Consider the following 20,187-nt stretch of genomic DNA (forward strand, 5'->3'; position numbering starts at 1 on the left):
AAATCGAGAGCTAGCGATCTAAGTAGTATAATATCTTAAAAAGGAGTTGTTTCCGGTGAATTAATAGTAAGCCGTTGATAAAGGGCATGACTTTGTAAATAGTTTTATTTGAGAGTGATTTATTATTTGGTAAGAAATTTAGTGCTTCAGCAAATAATTTGAGAGTTATAGTATAGTTCCAATTTTACAACGTAGGTTAGTCATAAGCTAGACAAATAGTTAACCATCTTAATGTTAACGAAAAAGTCAAACCTTCTTAAGAATCAATCACATCGGGATTAAATCATGTGTTTCATAATTTCCACGTAAAATTTTCACGATAGATCACCTTCAACCGTCGTGCTAAACATTATCAACATATTTAGTTAATTTGCTTATTAATTTTGAGCCGGCACCTAAGGCCCCACTTAGAAAGGAGCCTCTTATTTTCTAAATATATATAATTTACCATATATATTTATACACTTTTATAAAATAAAATAAGAAAAATAAAAAAGGGCCTTATATACTTTATAAATACATCTCTATATCAGTAATAAAGAAATTGAAGAAAAAAGTAGTTTTAAAGTGTATTATAATTTTTACAATTTAAAATTATTTATTTTAGGAAGAATTCTATTTAGAATGTTTACATAGGAGTCCTATTTATTCTAGGAAGGATTCTTTTTATACATCCTGCAAAAGCCCACCGCCTCCCATAAATTGTTTTCTTATCGTCTGACATGTTATGGTTCAGAAACGCATGATACCTCTATCCATAGTGGTGTTCATTTTGACATAGATGAAAGATCCAGGTTGCACTTCCTCATCAACTTTTGTCAGAATAATAGGTGTGTCTATCTAGATCTAAGTATCTATATATACGTGAAGGATGATAATAATGATGCTTTAAAGAGTTATATCAATAGGTTGAGTTCTCACTCGCTATCTGATCTGATACCCAAGATTTCCACATAGCAAGTTTCCAATTGGTCAACAAATGTAGGCTGCCAAGTTGCAAGAATCCAACAATCCAAGATAATTTCTGCCACTTGGTGAAAACTGAAATAGTATCTCAAGAAATAAAAATGAGACTGCATACATCTCCCCCCCTCTCAGTACAACATGCATTAACTCTGCAGCAAAAATAACTTTGCAGATTAACTAGTCCTGCTGCATCCATTAAGGAACAAAATAATTCGATTGAAAATTCACCACATGAACTGGACAAAAAGTTACAGAATGAATTCTGCTTCAGTTAATGCGGGCACTGTGAGGCACTTATTCAAGCAGAGAGTTGGTAGAAAAAGAAGAAAGACATCTAAGCAGTTATCAGCTGCAGGTATCAATATATAATTTGGTTTGAGATACATGGGGGCCTTTTATTTATTTTAACCACAGATAAGTAGCAAAGTTCCAAATTGAGAAAAGAAAAAGAAAAAAAAAAGAAAGAGAAAAGAAAATCATTACTTAACATGGTACTACGGTGAGCCACCATGATACTGTAGCAACAACTTGAGGTTTAGTGATATAACTTGTGGAGCTCATCTTTGAATCTGGTCTTCAACTGTTCCCTCTTCAACTTGAGAGCCGCGGTGACGAGTCCAGATTCAGGTGTCCACGGGCCAGGCAGCAATGTTATCTTAGCTGGAACTTCAGACTTCTCGAGCTTAGCAGCTTTTGCTGCCTGCACAATGAACACAAATTATGTAAATGTTAGATGCAGGATGGCTATCCACGAATTACATATTTAAAACACTGTAATGTCACAGTAAAATTTGCACATGTCATGCCTAGTAGTGCATGCTCTGGTTTCGCTATCAACATTTTAATAGCTTACAATTAATTACACGTAATCCTCATGGAGCCATCTATTAAAAGCCGTAACATGATCACAAACAACAAGGAAAAAAGAAAAGAAGGAAAAGATAATTATTCTAGTTGCACTCTAACCTTTGAAAGAGATTGCTGGACTTCATGGATGACTTGATCATTCTGGCACAGCTCTTCAAAATTTTTGTATTCTATTCTGGCATTCTGAGCCCACTTTTCTAGGACCTGATGTGAAGGTACAACCAAGGCAACACAGTAATTATTAAAGGGATCAGCATAGACCATAATGTTATCCACATAATTGCTTGCGGCCAGAGCTGCCTCAACCTGAGAGAAAGAGGAAAGGGAATGTAAATTTTTTTCATCTAAATATACAGCATAAAACATATTTAGAAAAGGAAAAAAAGAAAAGCTTCAGGTACCTTTCCAAGAGATATATACTCTCCATGTTGAAGTTTCACAATATCCTTCTTTCTGTCAATGATTTCAACGCAGCCATCAGGATGAAATTGGCCAATATCACCCGTATAAAACCATCGCATTCCCCTATCATCCAGCTGAAGGACGTGGACAAATTTCAGTGCCATTGTGCTATATAATTAAGGAGAAACATCATAGTAATGAACCTTACTTTGTAAACCTCATTTGTTTTTGCCTCATTTTTGAAATAACCTTTTGTTACACTATATCCACCAACAACCACCTCTCCTCGAGGCATTGGAGAATCAAAGATTGTATAACCACCTTCCTCCCAAGAAATAAGCTATATAAAAAATACAAGAAGAATATTAGACATGTAAAGAGAATTATAGATAAATAAAGGAAACACTCACATGAACAAGTTCATAAACTAAAAACTTTAATTGAATCATGTAAAGATGTAACTGCAAGGCAAAAGTGATTCCCTTCATGGTTTCAAATGAGATGAGAGAACAGACAAACAGGACCATGGACAGATCATCTTATGATGAATAATAAACAATTTGTTCTACAAGATAATAGCCTACTTCTTTTAACAGTCTCCTCCTCACTACTAGTCATGTCATCATCACAAGCAGAAGTACGTCCATCCTCATGTAAGCAGAATAGGTCCATCCAAAAACCAACTACAGTTGATCAGGATTCACACAAGATTTCTAGGTTAACAAGAGCAACATTGATAGAGTTAATCCATGTTCCTGGTCTTCTATATTGCTAGGAGCCTTATTTGGTAGAAGCTTTTATTTGGTTATGCATCTTATATTGCATGGGTTTTGTGGTATAAGTCTTATTTGCTTAAGTGGCATTTGGAAATACTTAAAGCCTATTATTGGACAACCACCCATGGCCCATCTATTATATACATATATCTATTTCAGGGAATTGATATTTACAGAGCACTATCTTAGAGTAACCACAATAAGCCATTGATGGACATGGAAGACAGAAAAATTATGAAGAAATATAGCCCACATGAATGAAGACCAGTTCGAACTTTCATTATATTGATGGTCCTAAAAAAAGTATGTCCCAAACAGTACAATCTTTAGGATGCCTTTTTGACAAGTTATAAGAGTTGATTAATTGCAAGTGACATCAAAACATAACTAGATCCTAACAGTACAAGATGATCAAAGTCAGTTAACTGAAACTTTTAATCTTCTTTGTGTGCAGAAAAGTATGATCTTCGAACACTTACATATAATCCAAAATTATTGATGTGAAGAAAGAAAGAAAGAAAGGCACCTTAATGTAGCAGCAAGGCAGAGGTGGACCAACACGACCCACACTTGGGTCATCCCACTCAGAAAAGGCTGCCCCTGCGAATGTCTCAGTTAATCCATATCCTTGACCGACTGGAACACTGTAACAAGAAATATATTCAAGTATTAGAAGAAGAATGTCAAGAGAGTCCTGCATCTTTTAGATGCAATAATACACCAAAAGCACTAGATAGATGAGCTATGTTAAGCTTATTAATTCAGAGAGCATACAAAAAATTTAGAAATAATAATAAGCAAAACTTTCCCTAAGCATATATTGATGAATCTTTGAGTGTCACTAGATAGAGGAGCTCCACCACAAAGTACAAAACGTATACGTCCTCCAACCAAAGAACGAATTGGTTTGAAAGCAGAGATATCCCATAAAAATCTTTCTAGTCCCCAAGCCCCAAACCAACTTCCATCAATTGCTCTTAGTCTTCGTTTATATCCAAGATGGAAAAGCTTTTTAGATAGGCCACCCTTCTCCTCAATCTGAAATTAAGGAAATTTGCAAATTTTCAGAGATGATCCCTTTTCTTGAAATGTTTTCTGGATGCACAAAAAATAGGAAGAATTCAAATCACATGGTAATTAGTGTTTGGTAAAGAAACTTAAACCTTCTTCAGCACTGCATCTCTAATACGATCTAGAATTGCAGGAACTGCAATCAAGAGAGTAGGTTTTAATGCAGATGTGTCTCCTTTGGTCCCTTTCTTGATCTTATTTGATGTGTCAGTCATAGTCAAAGGCGAACTATAGCCTATTGCACAACCTGTAGATAACATAACAACCTAGGCCCAGAAAATAAGTCCTTGTTATGACTAATTTCCAACATATATTTATGTAATTGGAATGAAAAATTAAGCATATAATCACCTCAGCTGCTAGTTCAAAAACATGAGCTAAGGGTAGGTATGCCAGGTATATGTCACCAGTTCCTATCTTGGGAATGATAGTCATAACAGCTGCTGCTGTGGCCACAATATTTCCATGTGTAATCATGACTCCCTACATAAAAAAACCAAATTATTGAATTAGATCAAAATGATACTGATTCTATGTTTTTTACTATAAGAAAATTATCTTGAGTAAGCTTCTATATAAGCCCAGAAATTTTAATTAAAAATGACATGTCTATCACTCTATTTGTCTGATCATATACCTTCCCAGCATAATAAATATCTTATGCATGCAGCTTCATATCACCATATTATTTTTGCAATGTATAAAATGATAATATCTTCAGAGAATAGCTCACTTTTGGGAGGCCAGTACTTCCACTTGTGTACATGATGACAGCAACATCAGTACTTGAAGGTAGTCTTGGAGGAACAGGGTTTTCTTTGCCAAGCCTCTCAAGTTCATTGAAGGACAGAACTGTCCAATGCTCCATTTGATTCTTTACATCATCATCAATTGCTTCATCTTCAAAATAGATAACATGGTTAATACTCTGTAATCTTGATCTTATTGCAGGTAGCCTTTTTAGTTGCTTTGAATCACAAATGATTGTTGACGCTTGTGTCTGAAAATGCATCACCAAAAGAAATATATGTTAGAGGAAATTGCAGCATAATTTACTAATTTCAATCATATAAAGGAAGTCGGAGCAAGAGCATGAAGATATTTCACCATATTATATTCATTTGAGTGCAGATACATTCACATCAGAAGTCCAGACACCATACAAAAACTTGTAAAACCACCAAGTGATGGCAAGTAACCTACTCCATACGAATGACTATGAATCCACCATATTTATTGATGATGTATCTATTCTTTATTATCATTGCTCTTGATAATGCATATGTAGAAATACTCATCATTGTCATTGCTTTCAATCACTCAATTAAAATGTCAATGGGAACATTGAAGCAAAAGAAGGGCAAAAGGAGAATGTTCCTAAGGAAAAAAAGTAAATCAAGTTTTTCAAGAATATAATAATTAAAACATACCAGGCAAGAACTATATGAGCAATATATACTTACCTCATTAAGTGAGTGAACCAATGCATCCTCACCAAGAGATGCATAGATAGTTACAACTGTTATATTTTGACGGAAGCATCCCTGATATAAAATGAAAAGAGTTATCATTTTGTACTTTATGTTTGTTATTCTTCTAAAATGCATTATATGATATGAAGAAAATATAACCACCTGAGAGGCTATGAGCCACTCTGCTCTTGTATCAGAGAAAATAGCAACGGGAGTATCTGTTTTGTGGCCCATTTTGATAAGACCAGAAGCAAAGTTACAAGCTCGTTCAAAGGCCATTCCATAAGTTTGCCATTCATATTCACCAAGGTGTAGCTTCTCAAATTTCTTCCCATCGCCAGATTCTATTACCTCTCTCGTGATTACCTTCCTCGTTCCAAGAAACTGTGCATGAGCATACTTTCTGCAAGATTGCTCAAAAAGAGCTACCATTGTTGTTGCCCCCTCCCATGGAACTTGAACTAAAGATGAGAATTTACTGTTTTGCATTGTAACACCTGGTTCACCACCTACATCAGCTGGTACTGCTCTTTTTCTGAACTTTTTGCTTACCTTCATTGAGGAAAATACTAAAGGCAGAATTATAGCAACCGCAAGAGCAGCAACAATGCCATGTAAACTATATTCTTTCATGACTGCCAAGTAAATCCTAGAAAGTCTTCCTAAAAGGGGCATGTTTAAATGATCTCCACCAGTGTCTCCCATGCTTTGGCTATATATTTGTAATCAGCATCTTTTCCAACTATATGAAAGTAAATTGGATCAGTTAGTACAAATAGTAAAATGAAATGTTCTAGAAGAACAACAAAGGTGGGTCACGAAATATGAACTCATGATGCAATTAACCTTGGAGGAACAACCTCTTTGAATAACAGACAAGATCATAGAATAGATATGGCACAGGTAGTCACCTTACTTATAGGAAATAAGAGAGCACCCAATAGAGAAGAGAGGTCAAACTAACCTAAGTCCACCGGATAATGCAAGAATGTAATGTTCCTTTGCTTTTCAAGTGCTATTCATATACATAGTTTATATTTATAAAGGACTGCATCAAGATTGAGAACTGGGATTCCAGCACTGTCTAAAATCTACAGTTAATAGCTTTCCTTTCATTGAATCTACAAGAAAATTAGTGATTGGGACACAAATGAACTTTACGCACAGTAATAGTAATTGAAATATGAAACATTAGCTTATCATTGTTGCCATTGATGAAAACATGCATAGATTCCTAAATTTACTTAGCCTGTGAAGAGGAAAAAAGACTACCTTTAATTACTACATAAAACAACTTGCAATGTAACTACCGAGTTGCTAACTTGATAGGCATATCATGACACTGCCTCACGCAACTTGGTATGAACTTTTTAGTTCCCTGTCTGATTTAAAATTACGGAACAAATCCAACAATTACTTTCAAATTTGTTTCTATTGAATGCTACCAACTGGGAATTTATATTTTCTCCCACTTTTTGTCCGCAATTTAACTCTCAAATCAACTGGTGTTATTGATCCATTCCATTCATCACATAAACCAAGAATATATCAACAGAAACAAATTTCCACAAACAAACCCGAACATCTTGTCGTACAGAATGTTTTATAGGACGGTAACTCGGAATTACAATAAAGAACATCTTCTCCAGCACTTATCCTCTATTCGTAAACTAAGAATAAATAAAATAAAAGAAGTAACAAGAAACCATGTCGGTCCATCGTATTCAGATTACTAAAAACCTTTTCTTTTTCCCTGCAACAGTTGGATCCAAACAGATGATCGGAAGTAAGAGGTAGAAAGCATGAGAAGTACCAAAATAGAAATTTCCTCCTCTTTCTTCTTCCTCTTCTCCTTCCTTCCTTCCTTCCTTCCTTCCTTCCTTCCTCCTTGCGTGCCTTCGAAGGTGGTAGAAGAAACGGGAGGAATAAAGAGTACTCCGAGCATAAAGCGCAGCGAGTAATCATATTTAACCCTCGTCGCGTCAGAAAATTACAAATAATAGCCCACAGATTCACAGAGATGATGGAGTAAAATGAACAATCCAACCAAAACTCCTTTGTTTTCCCCTCGTAGATTTGGCTCACTTTATATATTTTATAATTCATATCTTTGGAGATTTTATAATTTTAAATAAAAATTATAGAAAAAAATAAAGTGTCCGATTACTAATACTAAAAATAAGATGTAAATCATAAAACAAGTAAAATAAAATATATAATTTTTAAAATCTCTTTATTTTACATATTTTATTACATCTTATCTTATCAGCTAATCCACTTTTTAAAGTTTGATCCTATAATATTCTAGACGCACGTGGCAAGTTCTATAGTCAAATCTCAAAAAATAGTAAATATAATTCTAGGTAATTTACATTTTCTACGTTAAAACTTATACAGGTAGATAAATCTCGACTTCAACTCATAATACATTTAGGGTTGATTTCTAAAATAAACCAATATATATGGATCAAATTAAATACAACTTATTAAGGTCATTTTGGTTACAAAATATTTCCGGGGTTTTTTTCTTCTATTTTTATTAAAAACTGTTTTCTAGGCTCCTGGGTGGGTCAACTGGAAATGAGAGAAGTGGGACCCACTAATGAGCAAAACGAGGGACACGTGGGAGAGGAGCGGCCACTATTTCTTGCTCTCCCCAGTACGACGAGTTCAAGATGCGGCACGGCTTTCCAGGACGAATAATTAAAATACTTGTTAACTGGACACGTGGAAACGGCACGAGCGTTCATTGAATGATCAATGGGCCTTGATGGGCTTATGGCTTTTGTAGTTGGGCTTGTTTCTCTTTTGCATATAACCCCCTGCGATTTTAATTTAGCTTTACTGCAGAAAGTCTTTTCTTTTACATATCAAATGGCTTCAGCAGAACTTGAAGTTTTTATGATCGGAACGATCGGTAAACAAACAGTACGAGATCAAAAAGGAAATCTGGGACTGCCCAAAAACTTCTCCCAAGAGCAGGAGATGTTCTCAGATCCTTGGACGATGCAGTGATCATTACCGAAGGTTTGATGCAGACTGCCTCCACGGAGCGGCGACCGGCATTGCCGGAGGCGGACGTGGGTGCTGAAGGCAGTCGATGAGGCGGCGTATGAAGTTAGAGATTGAACCGAAGCGGTACATCAGGAAACCGAGCTGGCCAAGTACGCCGCCGGTGAACGTGATGATGGCGAGAGGCTCCATGGTCGGAGAAAATTCACAGATATGGTGTACGATTGTGGAGGGGGAAAGGATGGACTTTTATGGTCGGCTTCGGTTTGTTATGGCGATGAATTCTAGCCGTAACAGTAGAAACTGAAGTAACTACTCCGGAGTTAAGGTAGGCAGAGGCCGGGATATAAATAGAGAGGTCAATATTGGATTTATAGGGGTAGTTTTTAAGGGTGTGGTCAGTTATTGAATTGAAGCTCTCTCTCTTTGACAACCCAACTACTGCGTATGCCCTCGACGTTACCTCGTCATGGACCCCTTTCCTCGCAAAATTGGCCGACCTGGGAGTTAATCCAACTAGCAAATGTTCGAGGTCGACGGGTTTGTCGGGCGACGTGCTTCAATCTTGGACCTCGTTCCGACAGCCGTCGATACCGGAGTAGACCCAACCATGGTGCTCGTTGTTGTACCGGTTTGACCGGCGCCGCATTCTTCTACAGTTGTTCATTTCAGAACCCAGCCGCCTCCACCTCTGCTTGGAGTCCAGCAATGCCATTCCTCCCTTTTTTGGTGTATGGGGAAAGCCGAAAGCCTCTTTGTGGGCTGGGCTTGGGCCTGGGCCTGGTATTGGGCTAGGGTCATCGTTCTAGCCCATATTATATTGCCATTTTTTTTTTGTTCATTTGATAGTAACTTGATATTTTGCTGCAAATCTCGTGGACCGACACGAATCACGATGCAAGTCGTAATTAAAACGGGGCCTTCTGTCACCAAGGAAACTAGTGATTTTAAGTGGGGTTATCTTCTCTTATTATGGCTTAGTAGAGTTAGCTAAGATGATCGAACGTAATTAACTCAGCATGGCAGTGGATATTACTACATTCGTCATGATAGCTGTGCATCTCTATTAGGATTTTTTATATAGTAATATATGATGATTGCATGATGATAATGTTTTTATTTATAATTATTGATTGTCATATTGTTATCAGGTGTCGTTTGCATCTCGACAGTATCCAATGCCTCTCCGATCAGAATAAGGGGCAAGGGGAAATTATATTTAGGGTGGATCCTAAAAAAGTAGGGATGGAGTGTTTGAAGTGTTTCAAGAACTACTACCTATTTTGAACAATTTAATATGTTCCAGATGTAATTTGTTATTCTTTGCATGCATATGTCTTTCAGAACTACACAAATACAAGTCCTGTCAAGGAATATAACTTCAAACAATTAACTGCAGAGGGTATGAAAATATAACTTTATTTGCTTTAGATGTGAGAGTAGTTCCTAAGTACAAGATGTATTTCACTGTTTAGAAAACTAGATGCCTATGATAATTCTGGACTACAGCTGAGAGAGTACACGAACTACCAAAGGATTTCCATATTTACTGAGGTCACGGGATACATTAAATTTCCAGTTTCTCCTGGGCTATTTTGCTAGCCATCTTAGAGTTTCTCCTCTTCGAGCCTGCATCGAGTAAATGCAAGCACTTGCTACTATATCCCCAAACCTTTGGGGTTAAAACTTTGAATGAAAGATAGCTGATTGCTTTCACTGTGGTCACTTTGATGATGCATGAAGAAAGTAACATGCAGACAGTGCAGTTTTAGAGATATTCTGATTCAGGGCACGTTCATGCACTGTCAATTTTAAGGCCGCTGATTGAGTGCGCAAGCCCATTTCGGTCCCCGATCTTGTGGAGCTCTGACTCTATCTTCTTGACGATCTTTGATTCCTCCAGATCCTGCTGAGGAACGTCTACATGGAAAGATCCTTGTTTCAGAAGTCCAAATTCCTGGTCGGATGCTTGCTGCTTAATGTAGTTGTATAGCTGCTGGTGGAAAGGATGGTCCAAAGAGTAGCAGTCATCAGTTTCATCAGATGAATACCGAGATGATCCAGAGCCTTCTCTTTTGCAGAAATGGGGAAGGGATGCATAGTCCATAACCTACAAATGCCAACCAACAACAGAATTATAACTTGAATGTTGCTTCAATTTAAGGTAATTTTCTGGCTTTCCGATTATTTTGGAAAAAAAATTAACTCCCATTTTGCTGGCTTCCTCTCAGGTTATTATAGTTTGCACACAAGATTAAAAATGCACTCATTTCTTCAACTGAGAAATATGACGAAAATTTCCTTTACCTTCAGCAACTCATCTCTGCCACAGCCTTGCAAGACTTGCACTTTCCTTCTAGTCCTTTCTTGCAAAAGAGGCTTCACAACCTGGTAAACCAGTATCATAGAAGACAACAAAGGAGTATATCAATTCACGACTTCACGGAAGAGAAGGAAAAGTGTCTAATAATAAGTAAAGCTTTTTGAAAGCATGTCTGCTAACCTTCCAACATGCCGAAAATATGTATGGAACATTTACTATGTAATATGTCTGTGTTTTCTCTGGATAGTTCAAGTCATCAACTGTAGCTATCGCTGTCAATAACTGCAAAACATTGCAACAAAATATAAGGGCATTCTTACCTTGTGAAAACATGAGCAAGTGCCACATATTACATGCAGCATAATTATAACGACTAATTGACTGGTAGCTTTAATTTAAGAGCTTTAAAGACTGCTGCATAGATGCATTGACACAATATATGAACAGAAGTACTGGGGACTGAAAAGAAAGAAAATTTGCAGTAATGTAGCAATTTTTTAGGAAAAGAATTATTTATTGCAATACTGAAGTACCTTTAGCTGGCTCAATGCTGAAAGCTTTAGACCAGTCATATCAAAAACTTTCAAGCAGGTACCAATATGCCGCCCAAACTTTTCGGTCGCAGTGGGCTAGAGTAGAGAAGATCAAGAATTAAAGAAGGTCTAACTGACTAAAGCATTTAACTCTAGAGAAAAACTGCTTACCAAAACTACACGATCTCGGTACTCGTTAATCTGAATGTGTGATTGTACATAGTAGTGGACCTAAAAGAAAGTAAATGCACAGTAACTTCAACTGGACAGAAATATCATGATAAGTCTTGAAGTAGATAGCACATTGTAGATAATATATTTTTATATATCAAACAGGTCAAATTTCTTGCCAGCAGCAGAATAGGAGAGTTCAACCGCGTAGAGTTTGTCGTATAAGTGACATGGTAATTCCAATTTTTTTAGGTCAATTTCCATGATTATAGCTTGAGTTAAACTATTATGATGCCCATTTTGAGGAATTCTCAAGTCCCTTTAAAGTTTAAAGCAATATGAGTTTTTCATGTCTGGAGAAATTGGCTAGTTACAAACAACAATTAATGAGTTCAAACAAAAGGAAATATTAGAATACCAGCTACAAGTGGAAAAAAAAAAGATTTGTCTAATTTTTTACACATTAAAATAGTCAAGAAGAAGAAACCTCTTTAGAGGGATTAAAAATAATACAGCCAACTCTCGACAGTTCTTAATGACCTCCATGAGATATCTCTCTGAGATACTTTAATGTATCATATTTCAAGGAATATGAGCTGCTGCACCAGGTTGGTGCCAGCAGCTCATCAACACAAGACAAGACACAACCTGGCACACTGAGCGCAACAAGAGGGATAGGAGGAAGGGGAAGTAGTCATATGGAAGGAGGCAAAGTGTGGGACGGAGGGGGTGGGGTGGGGTGGATACAAAACTATAAATTTCATATTCAACAATTTGCTTAGACATCTAAAGCATAAATTCCCATATCTCCACTCAATATTTGGCACACCAAACAAACAAACGTTATTAAACACTCACAGATGCTTTGTCAAACGTGCTGAGTCCAACACCAATTGCAAAGACAGGAAGTCCCTGTGAGATAAGCCAAGAAAGAAGTATCATAAGAAGGCTGAAAAAGTTATTTATCTAGCTCTCTTAAATATTTTCTAGTGATCAAGGACAGATTAATCGTATCGACTTAAATATATAGCATGGATGCATACTTCACTATCAAACAATCCTATGTAGACCCAGAGTGGGAGTTCCAAGCTGACAAGAGTCAGCACAGTATATAACCAGTTAGCTTTAATTAGCTGTTACCATCTCTATAGTAGCACAAAACAAGTCAATGCCATGAGACATGCTATTGGCACATTGTAGCACAGCAAACAACATCCATGTTATATGATTCCCATTAGGGCATTATCTATAACGTAAACAAGTTGATCGAGTAAAAGAACAATATTCAGTTTGAGGCATGAATTTTTTTTTCAGATATCATTCCACTTTGATTCTCTCTGTACGCTTCAGTAATTGTGCAGCAATACTTCTCTATAGTTATCATGCAGTAAGACATATCAATCCACATATATTTGCACATTACATGTCAAAGAAATTTGATGCATAGACAGCTAGTAGCATCAATAACCATACAAAAAGAACGTTTAAAATTGCAAGACAAAGAAACGAGAAAAAAAAAATATGAGTTAAAGTTTACGTACAAAATGAGTTGGAAGAACAAAATATATTTTAATCAAAGCTGAAGATAACCATACCTCCTTTGAGTATCCTGTCATTCCAATAAGTTGCGTGTCACGTACTGCTCTATATATATCAATTGGAATTATAGGCTTCTGCATTGAGGAAGCAGATTCCATTAAAAACAGAATATTTGAATTGAGTGACATGAATTTCAAGGGATAATTATATGAGAAGTAAACTGATAACAGATAGGTAATTTTTGGATGCTGTGAATATATATAGCATAGTTTCTTGCTAATTGACATTCTCTATATAGCCCATTTTAGTTGATTACTTTTTCAGCCTAATTGCAATGTGATTTCTTTAATAATGTGAAGAAAATTTATTTATTGACAGTGATAACCATTGGTTTACCCTGTAAATTTTGACCAGCAAGATCAAATAAAAAAATAGAAATACTTAAAATTGCACTACTAGAAAGATGAAAATACTTTCTTTAACATTTGGAAATGAGAATCAATTCTATCTTTTATGGCTACTGACTTTAGCATGAGAAAGTATGGATTAACAATTTAATACAATGGAATCTCATGGTCAAACCAAATGAGTTGACATTGTGGGAGGAAAAGAATCTCACAGCCAAAATATTGTCAATCTGATTCTGTATCCTCCAATTTAGACAATCCACTAGCTGCACCAAAGAAGTGAACATTATCGATAAGAAAGGTAATAGATATTTTGTGCTTTAGAATGAGAATCCACAAAGAAGTAGAAAGCGGACACCTTACCATTTTATGAGCTTTAGGAACATTCCACTCTCTGGCCTTAAGAAAGCGCATCAAAGTTACTGTTGGATATCCTTGGTGCACATTCTGTAAATGAATGTAAGATAGTAAGGAGCAATATTTCCATGTTAAGCCATCAAGAAAGAGGTCCTTCTTGCAATCCAATTATCTAGAATTTCAGCCAGACAAGTGCAAGTATGACATAGAACCTATAATTAACCAAGAAAATGCAAGAAGGGCGACCAAAACAGCATGCAAGAGTAAATAAGAAGCCTGACAACAGAGAAAAATGACTAAGCTGTCAAGTACTGTTATCATATAAAAAGAAACAAACAGAGAAGAATCCAACATCACAAGCAGATGCCAAAAATCAGAAAAATAACTAACAGATTCTTTTTCCTTTATTTCATTTGATAGACTTTTTTTTCCCTTTTTGAGTCTTCTAAAGAGCATAAAAATGAGTATCAGTTCAAATGCCAAAGACCCCTGTGTTACCCCCAAAAGGTATTTCAAATGGTTAGGCCTCTAAGAGTAATGAATTAATGCTTCACAATATAAATGGAACATCTGAAGGTCAGCCAACCTGATACCAATGCATCAAGTGATAGTATAGTATCACGACTCATGATTATACAGTAATTAGCTTTACAAGGTAGGCTTATTCAGTCATTTAACAACTTGTGATGGCTTCAGGAAATAGAAGGTAAGGTATTATAATAGTACGTGCCTTTTGGGCTGCAAACATGATTAATTTTGGTTCTCCTCTGAGTAAACCACAGGTCAGTTGAGCTTGATTTAAAAGCTGATATTGCTTTTGATTATCATTTAACTACATGATGAGCTTGATTGAGATTTTACCGAGCCACACCAAGCTTTAAATAAAGTTTGCAAAAAGAGCCTGTCCAGGATTGGTGCTTTATAAGAAATTTTAAGCGAACAAATATAATAGAACTAGATATTATGGAGTCAATTCTCTGGTGAACTCATCTTGATAGATAGAGAAACAAACAAAATTAATATTCAATTTCCTGCATGATTGACACCGTCAATTGCATGCTCTGGTTAGTGAAAATATCCAAGCCAACAATATCGACAACATTGTGCAATTATATGCAACTATAACTGGACAGAAGACTGAAATGAAACCATTATTAGCTCATCTTTGCCCCTCATCTATCGGTTGATACAAAGGAAGAAAATTTAAGAGAGGGCATGAGAGAATGATGAATATTGAGTACTACGTATTTTTTTGAAGATGAAGATAGGAACACCAACTCCATTGTAATACTGACTGAAAAGAAAGTCATGCAAGAAAAAAAAAAGGAAAGGAAAACTATTTGGACTGCAGAAGTAAGAGACTCCAAAGACCAGCATATCCTACACCAATCCGACAGGCAATATTATAAGTATGTCAGAAACTAATTTTGACGAATTAAAAACTAAAGTTTAACCCAAACAATGAAGCCCATAAAATCTAACCCAATTATTAAAAAAATATAATAACATTCTATAGTGGAGATCTAGCCGATAAAACACTTACTTATCCTCAATAATAAGAAAAGTTAGAATATCTTCACAAATCTGCGACGAATACTCAAGAACAGCGTGATACACCAATGATATCTATCACACTCAACTATGACGTTGACAGAAAACATAAAAACAGCCGTAATTGCTCAATTTCCATAAGAAACCCGAATAATGGCAACATTTCTTCCACCTCTGGCAACTAAGTATCACGATACAGTAGATCTATTCTACACTACACAACACAAACAACAAACTTGAAATAACACTTAAAAGAACAAAATTGAACTATGAGATCCAAATAAAGCCCCTACACCTACTTCAACGCACCAACCATATCAAAATCCAAACTTTAACCAACAAAGGAAAAGCTCAAATTGATCAAAGCAACGAAATCAAAGCTACAATTTCCCAGATCTACAACGTAACAAAAGACCACACCTGAAATGTTCTCCTCAGCGGCTCCTCCACTGCAATAATCCAACAAGCAAAAGACTCATCATCACAACATCCAACGAAATCGAACCCCAAGAAAAACCCAAGTGCTAGAATCCAAACAAAAGCTCAAAACCGGTCGTGGGCAGAAATCACGCACCTTGGTCCATGAGTGCAGAAAGCTGCTTGATCGCGTCCTGGGAGGCCATCCCCATTCTACCTGGGCCCAATCCGGAGAAGCAGCTGGATCCAAATCTAGGGTTAGCACCCAAATTTCGTCCCTGTTACGGGTTTCCAATGGATTTAACGAGCCAGGGGTCAAGAAAGGAGGCTGCTTCTCCTTCTCTGTCTCGAGCTTTCCTTCTCTGTATTTTTTCCAAGCATACTAATAACACGAGAAGGACTCATGAGACAATAGTGATAAGTTTAGTGCTAAATCACAAATAAATGTTTCCTTTTTAGTGCTAAAAGCAAACGTGGCGTAATATTGGTGGATACTTTTGTAGTCCGGTGTTCGGAGAAGGACACAGGATGCGGCCATCTATTTGTGGGAGGGCGAGGATTGTCTTTCCACTGTTTGACTCGTGGGTGGGGTCAAGTATGGAGGCTGGAAACAACAAGGTGTGATTTGAAAATATATTTAATAAATTGCTTCTTTTTATTTTGGTCCACAACTAAGTGTGGATTTATGAATAGGTCCTTAAGGTTGGATCATTCTCACAAATCTCTCGCTTGTGGGAATATCCCTTGTTATGGGATTATTCCATTACCAAAAGCTTGGCTAGAAAACAAAAGGCCTTATTTTGCTTATCTATCTTCTTTTCTCTATCTTGGTTTTTCTAAGAGGAAAAAAAAAAAAAAAAAACTTCTCTCTTGCACCTCCGAGATAGATTATAGCCATTCGTTTGATGCCTCGTAGCCTGTTATCTGACAGATCGGATAGTTCATATCAGAGAAAATTCAATGGTCGAAAAAATCCACAAGAGTTGTTATCTAAAATAGAGACGAATAGCAAAAGAGAATTTATATGTGTAATCTAAAATATATTTATTTATTATTATTTTGCCATCATTTTCATGCTTGAATAAGCTATTAATGGTGACATGTTCTTTAAACATAGAAAGAATAATAAAGTAAATAGAGTATGGAAAATATTGGTTCTTATCTTATCTCATAGAGGGCCAAATTCATGAGTGTGATGTTATAACTAAGCTAAATTGGGTGGGGTAACATCAAATTAGGTGTAGAACTGTTCTAATAAACAAGCAACTTGGTCATTATTTGATGAAAATTACACATCAACAAGATCTTTTACTTAATTGATGTGAGAGGGATGCATCACCAAATTGCCCATGATCTCTTTTCTTTCCAGTCTTGTTTAATTGGAAGGTCATAAGTTTGTGATATATGGATTGGATTTCCAACTCAAGAAATTCCTACAATGGTGAAATAAATTCCCATATGTATTTTTTTTTTTTAATTATGAGGATTGAGTATGTTAGATATAAATGGAGAATATATATAATGCTAACATTTGTCTTTTACCAAGTTATTATTAGTTTGTTCTCCTACTGGAGTAGAATTAAAATAGGAATAGTAATCTCTATTTATTATTATTAAAATGAAGAAAAATTATAATAAATACTGTTTAATTTGATATAAAGTAGATTGATAGGATAGATGTAAATTGATAATTGAGTTACTATAGTATAAAAAATGTAATTTTAATAAGTATTAATTATATTCTAGAATATGACTGCAACGATGTTTAGCTATTATTCTAGAATAATATATTATATTCTAGAATAAATAAAATGTTATTCCTAAATTGAACTATAGTTCGATTCTCACTATGAATATTAGCGTTGAAGTGCTGTATGAACATAGTTCGGGCAAGTTGTCCGACTAATATATCATATTGAGACGACCTTTTTATTTAAATCTATGATTAGATTCTGAGATCAAAATCTATTAAAAGAAGAAAAACAAAATGAGGTCATTATCATGGCAATGACACAGTAATAAAATTTCCTATAATAGCAGTAGATAGTTTGGAATCATTTAGATCAAGGGGACCGTTCAAAATTCTAATGGACGTTTTAGGTAGATCTACATTAAATTATTTATTCAATAATATATAATTGCATGCATAACTCATTTTACTCTTGACTCCATCCTTGGTAGTAGGTTATATATTATTTTATATTAGGGGATCCTTATCTTACATAATATGATAAAATAATATAAGTTAATAAGACTTGGTGCACTAAAAGGGTCCTATAAAAATATTGATATTGATGAAAGCTTTGAAGGAATACAATTGCAATCCAAGTCAATGTCTAGAGCTCCACAATGAAAATTTAAAGTTACAACAACAAAAATTTAGTAAGTTTAATATTTTAAAATTATCCGGAGTTAAATTTAACCTAACGGTAGAAAATATTTTATTACTTTTATAATTTGACCTTTAAATTTGATTCGCCCGTTAAGAGAATCTAACGCTGCTTAAAAGCTAAATATAAAGTTCGAATATGAAAGATATGGTATTAGATATAGGATTGGATTCCTATGTATAATAATAAATAAATGAATAATAAGAATGAAGCTTTGGACTAAATTTCTTTGATATTGATTGATATGTTAAACATCTTTCACCAGTGAAATTTATCATGGGTTGAGATACTACTTGAATATACTCTTAGCTTTATCCCTTTTTATTCTATTAAATTATAGAAAACATTCTCCTCCTAATTAAATCTTACATCTGTTAATTGTTGCACTTTTAAAAAGACACCTTGATTGTAGGAAAATTATAAATATTTAGACAGGTGTAAATAATAATAAACTTAAACATAGAAGGTGAAATGGGGAAAAAGAAATGTAGAGAAAAAGAGAAAAGCTTTTGGGAAATTTATTAAAAGCACTATATAATTTGCCTTTATTAAAAGTACTCTATTATTCTTATTATTATTATTATTTCCTAAGGTTAGGTGGAGTCAAATAATAGGTAGTCAGTCCATATAGTAAACTATAAATAATAAAATATAGGGTGTTTTTAATTAAATTTTCCGAGCTTTTCGGTACGTATTCTTTTTTGCAGTTTGCCCCCTCCATTTGATTACGTATGGTAGCACTCCCAACTCGTTTTACTCTTTTTGTCCTGAAATGGGTAAAAGAAAAGTTTGAAAGAGACAGGAGAGAGCTGCGAAGGAATCTTGACTTCGGACCACAAGATAAATAAATGAAAATAAAAGTGGTAAAATAAAAAAAATAAAGAAGAACTTCGGACACCTCTTTTGGTAAATGAAAGGCGGCACGTGTCACCAAGTCAGGAGATGACGTCAGGAGATATTCCTCCCGTTGGAGAAGTGGATTTTTGAGGTCTTGGTTGGTGGATTAAATTTAAAATGGATTTTTTGGTTTTATAGGTAAGTAAAGATCACAGTTTACACCCCCCATATTGTTTGATTTTGATTTTAACACCGAGATATTTACTAAAAACACCCTATATTTTACTTTTACTTTTATTATCTTTTTGTTTAAAATATTTAAAAGCCCTCTATGGAAATTACCATACAGACGAATGTTGACATACATGCATCACAAAAGCGCACGAATTCACTGACATCCGCTAAAGAACGTCGGCACCGTAGACCTATCAAATAACAATTCCTTGTGAAAAGTATGTGCCTTTTGTAGTACAATACTAATAGAATCAACAAATATGTACTTACCGAGGATTGAAATCGGTGTGCATCATAGTCATATGCAAATTATACGTAGCTACTCCTCAATAACTTTCTAGTTGTTGAATCCATAACTAAGGGTTACTAAGTGAGAGAGAGATCGAGATCGGCTATACTTTTTTATAGGATTAACATAAGAATTATTGATGTTTTTGCCTTGATTTGTATTCTCAAATAATAGATGGAGTACCGTTTTATATCCTCGTATAAAATCTCATCAATCTGTGCTGACGTCCTAACAAATAGATGCGTATCGACTGATCTTGCTCTCGTACTATGTTAACTTAAGAAATTGGCCGACCAACTTTAGCCGTCTGGTTTCAGATTCACCCATCGAATTACATTATTGTTGTTATGTTGGTTGAGTGCAAAGGCATAGAGGACGGGGATTCCAACCGAAAGGCTTTGGGAATAATCTCATAGCAATCCATGTCATCTTCTTAGATAGGTGGGATGATAGTGGAAGTGAGAATAACCATTCAATGTGGCAGTTAGGTTTCACACTTGCATTGAGTGGATATGATAAAATAATAATAATAATAATAATGAAATCACTTTTATTCTTTCAGTGGCATGACCT

General features: G+C 35.3%; 2 protein-coding genes across 3 annotated transcripts; both read right to left on the reverse strand.

Moving 5' to 3' along the window:
• Positions 1-1,301: 1,301 nt before the first annotated feature.
• On the reverse strand, positions 1,302-7,531 carry LOC140772635 (long chain acyl-CoA synthetase 8-like). Of its 2 annotated transcripts, none has more exons than XM_073114797.1 (12): positions 7,368-7,531; positions 5,717-6,296; positions 5,546-5,626; positions 4,816-5,082; positions 4,434-4,565; positions 4,175-4,348; positions 3,820-4,049; positions 3,538-3,655; positions 2,444-2,575; positions 2,235-2,369; positions 1,933-2,139; positions 1,302-1,666 (listed from the first exon to the last, which is right to left on the reverse strand). In XM_073114797.1, exons 2-12 carry the CDS (start codon positions 6,257-6,259, stop codon positions 1,502-1,504), a joined length of 2,184 nt encoding a protein of 727 aa, XP_072970898.1. In that variant the 5' UTR covers positions 6,260-6,296; positions 7,368-7,531; the 3' UTR covers positions 1,302-1,501. The 2 variants fall into 2 exon arrangements, with proteins under 2 accessions (XP_072970898.1, XP_072970899.1); XM_073114798.1 differs by having other exon boundaries at positions 7,295-7,498.
• A 2,429-nt stretch (positions 7,532-9,960) lies between these two features.
• LOC140772637 (phosphatidylinositol/phosphatidylcholine transfer protein SFH9-like) lies at positions 9,961-16,259 on the reverse strand. Its single transcript, XM_073114799.1, has 11 exons — positions 16,022-16,259; positions 15,868-15,896; positions 13,903-13,986; positions 13,752-13,805; positions 13,189-13,266; positions 12,452-12,505; positions 11,594-11,653; positions 11,423-11,518; positions 11,070-11,171; positions 10,874-10,954; positions 9,961-10,676 (listed from the first exon to the last, which is right to left on the reverse strand). Exons 1-11 carry the CDS (start codon positions 16,074-16,076, stop codon positions 10,362-10,364), a joined length of 1,008 nt encoding a protein of 335 aa, XP_072970900.1. The 5' UTR covers positions 16,077-16,259; the 3' UTR covers positions 9,961-10,361.
• Between the last annotated feature and the right edge of the window lie 3,928 nt (positions 16,260-20,187).

Source organism: Typha angustifolia, chromosome 12 (assembly GCF_048772165.1).
Source record: "Typha angustifolia cultivar Huaian chromosome 12, ASM4877216v1, whole genome shotgun sequence".
Classification (NCBI taxonomy): Eukaryota; Viridiplantae; Streptophyta; class Magnoliopsida; order Poales; family Typhaceae; genus Typha; species Typha angustifolia.

Coding starts and splice junctions, on each gene's coding strand:
- LOC140772635 (XM_073114797.1), bottom strand. CDS start 6,259: ATGGGAGACACTGGTGGAGATCATTTAAACATGCCCCTTTTAGGAAGA. Junction 4,349..4,433: donor TTTTTGAACTAGCAGCTGAG/GTGATTATATGC, acceptor TTCTGGGCCTAG/GTTGTTATGTTATCTACAGG. Junction 4,050..4,174: donor GAGATGCAGTGCTGAAGAAG/GTTTAAGTTTCT, acceptor CCTTAATTTCAG/ATTGAGGAGAAGGGTGGCCT.
- LOC140772637 (XM_073114799.1), bottom strand. CDS start 16,076: ATGGGGATGGCCTCCCAGGACGCGATCAAGCAGCTTTCTGCACTCATG. Junction 11,519..11,593: donor ACCGAGATCGTGTAGTTTTG/GTAAGCAGTTTT, acceptor TCTCTACTCTAG/CCCACTGCGACCGAAAAGTT. Junction 11,172..11,422: donor CAGCATTGAGCCAGCTAAAG/GTACTTCAGTAT, acceptor AATGTTTTGCAG/TTATTGACAGCGATAGCTAC.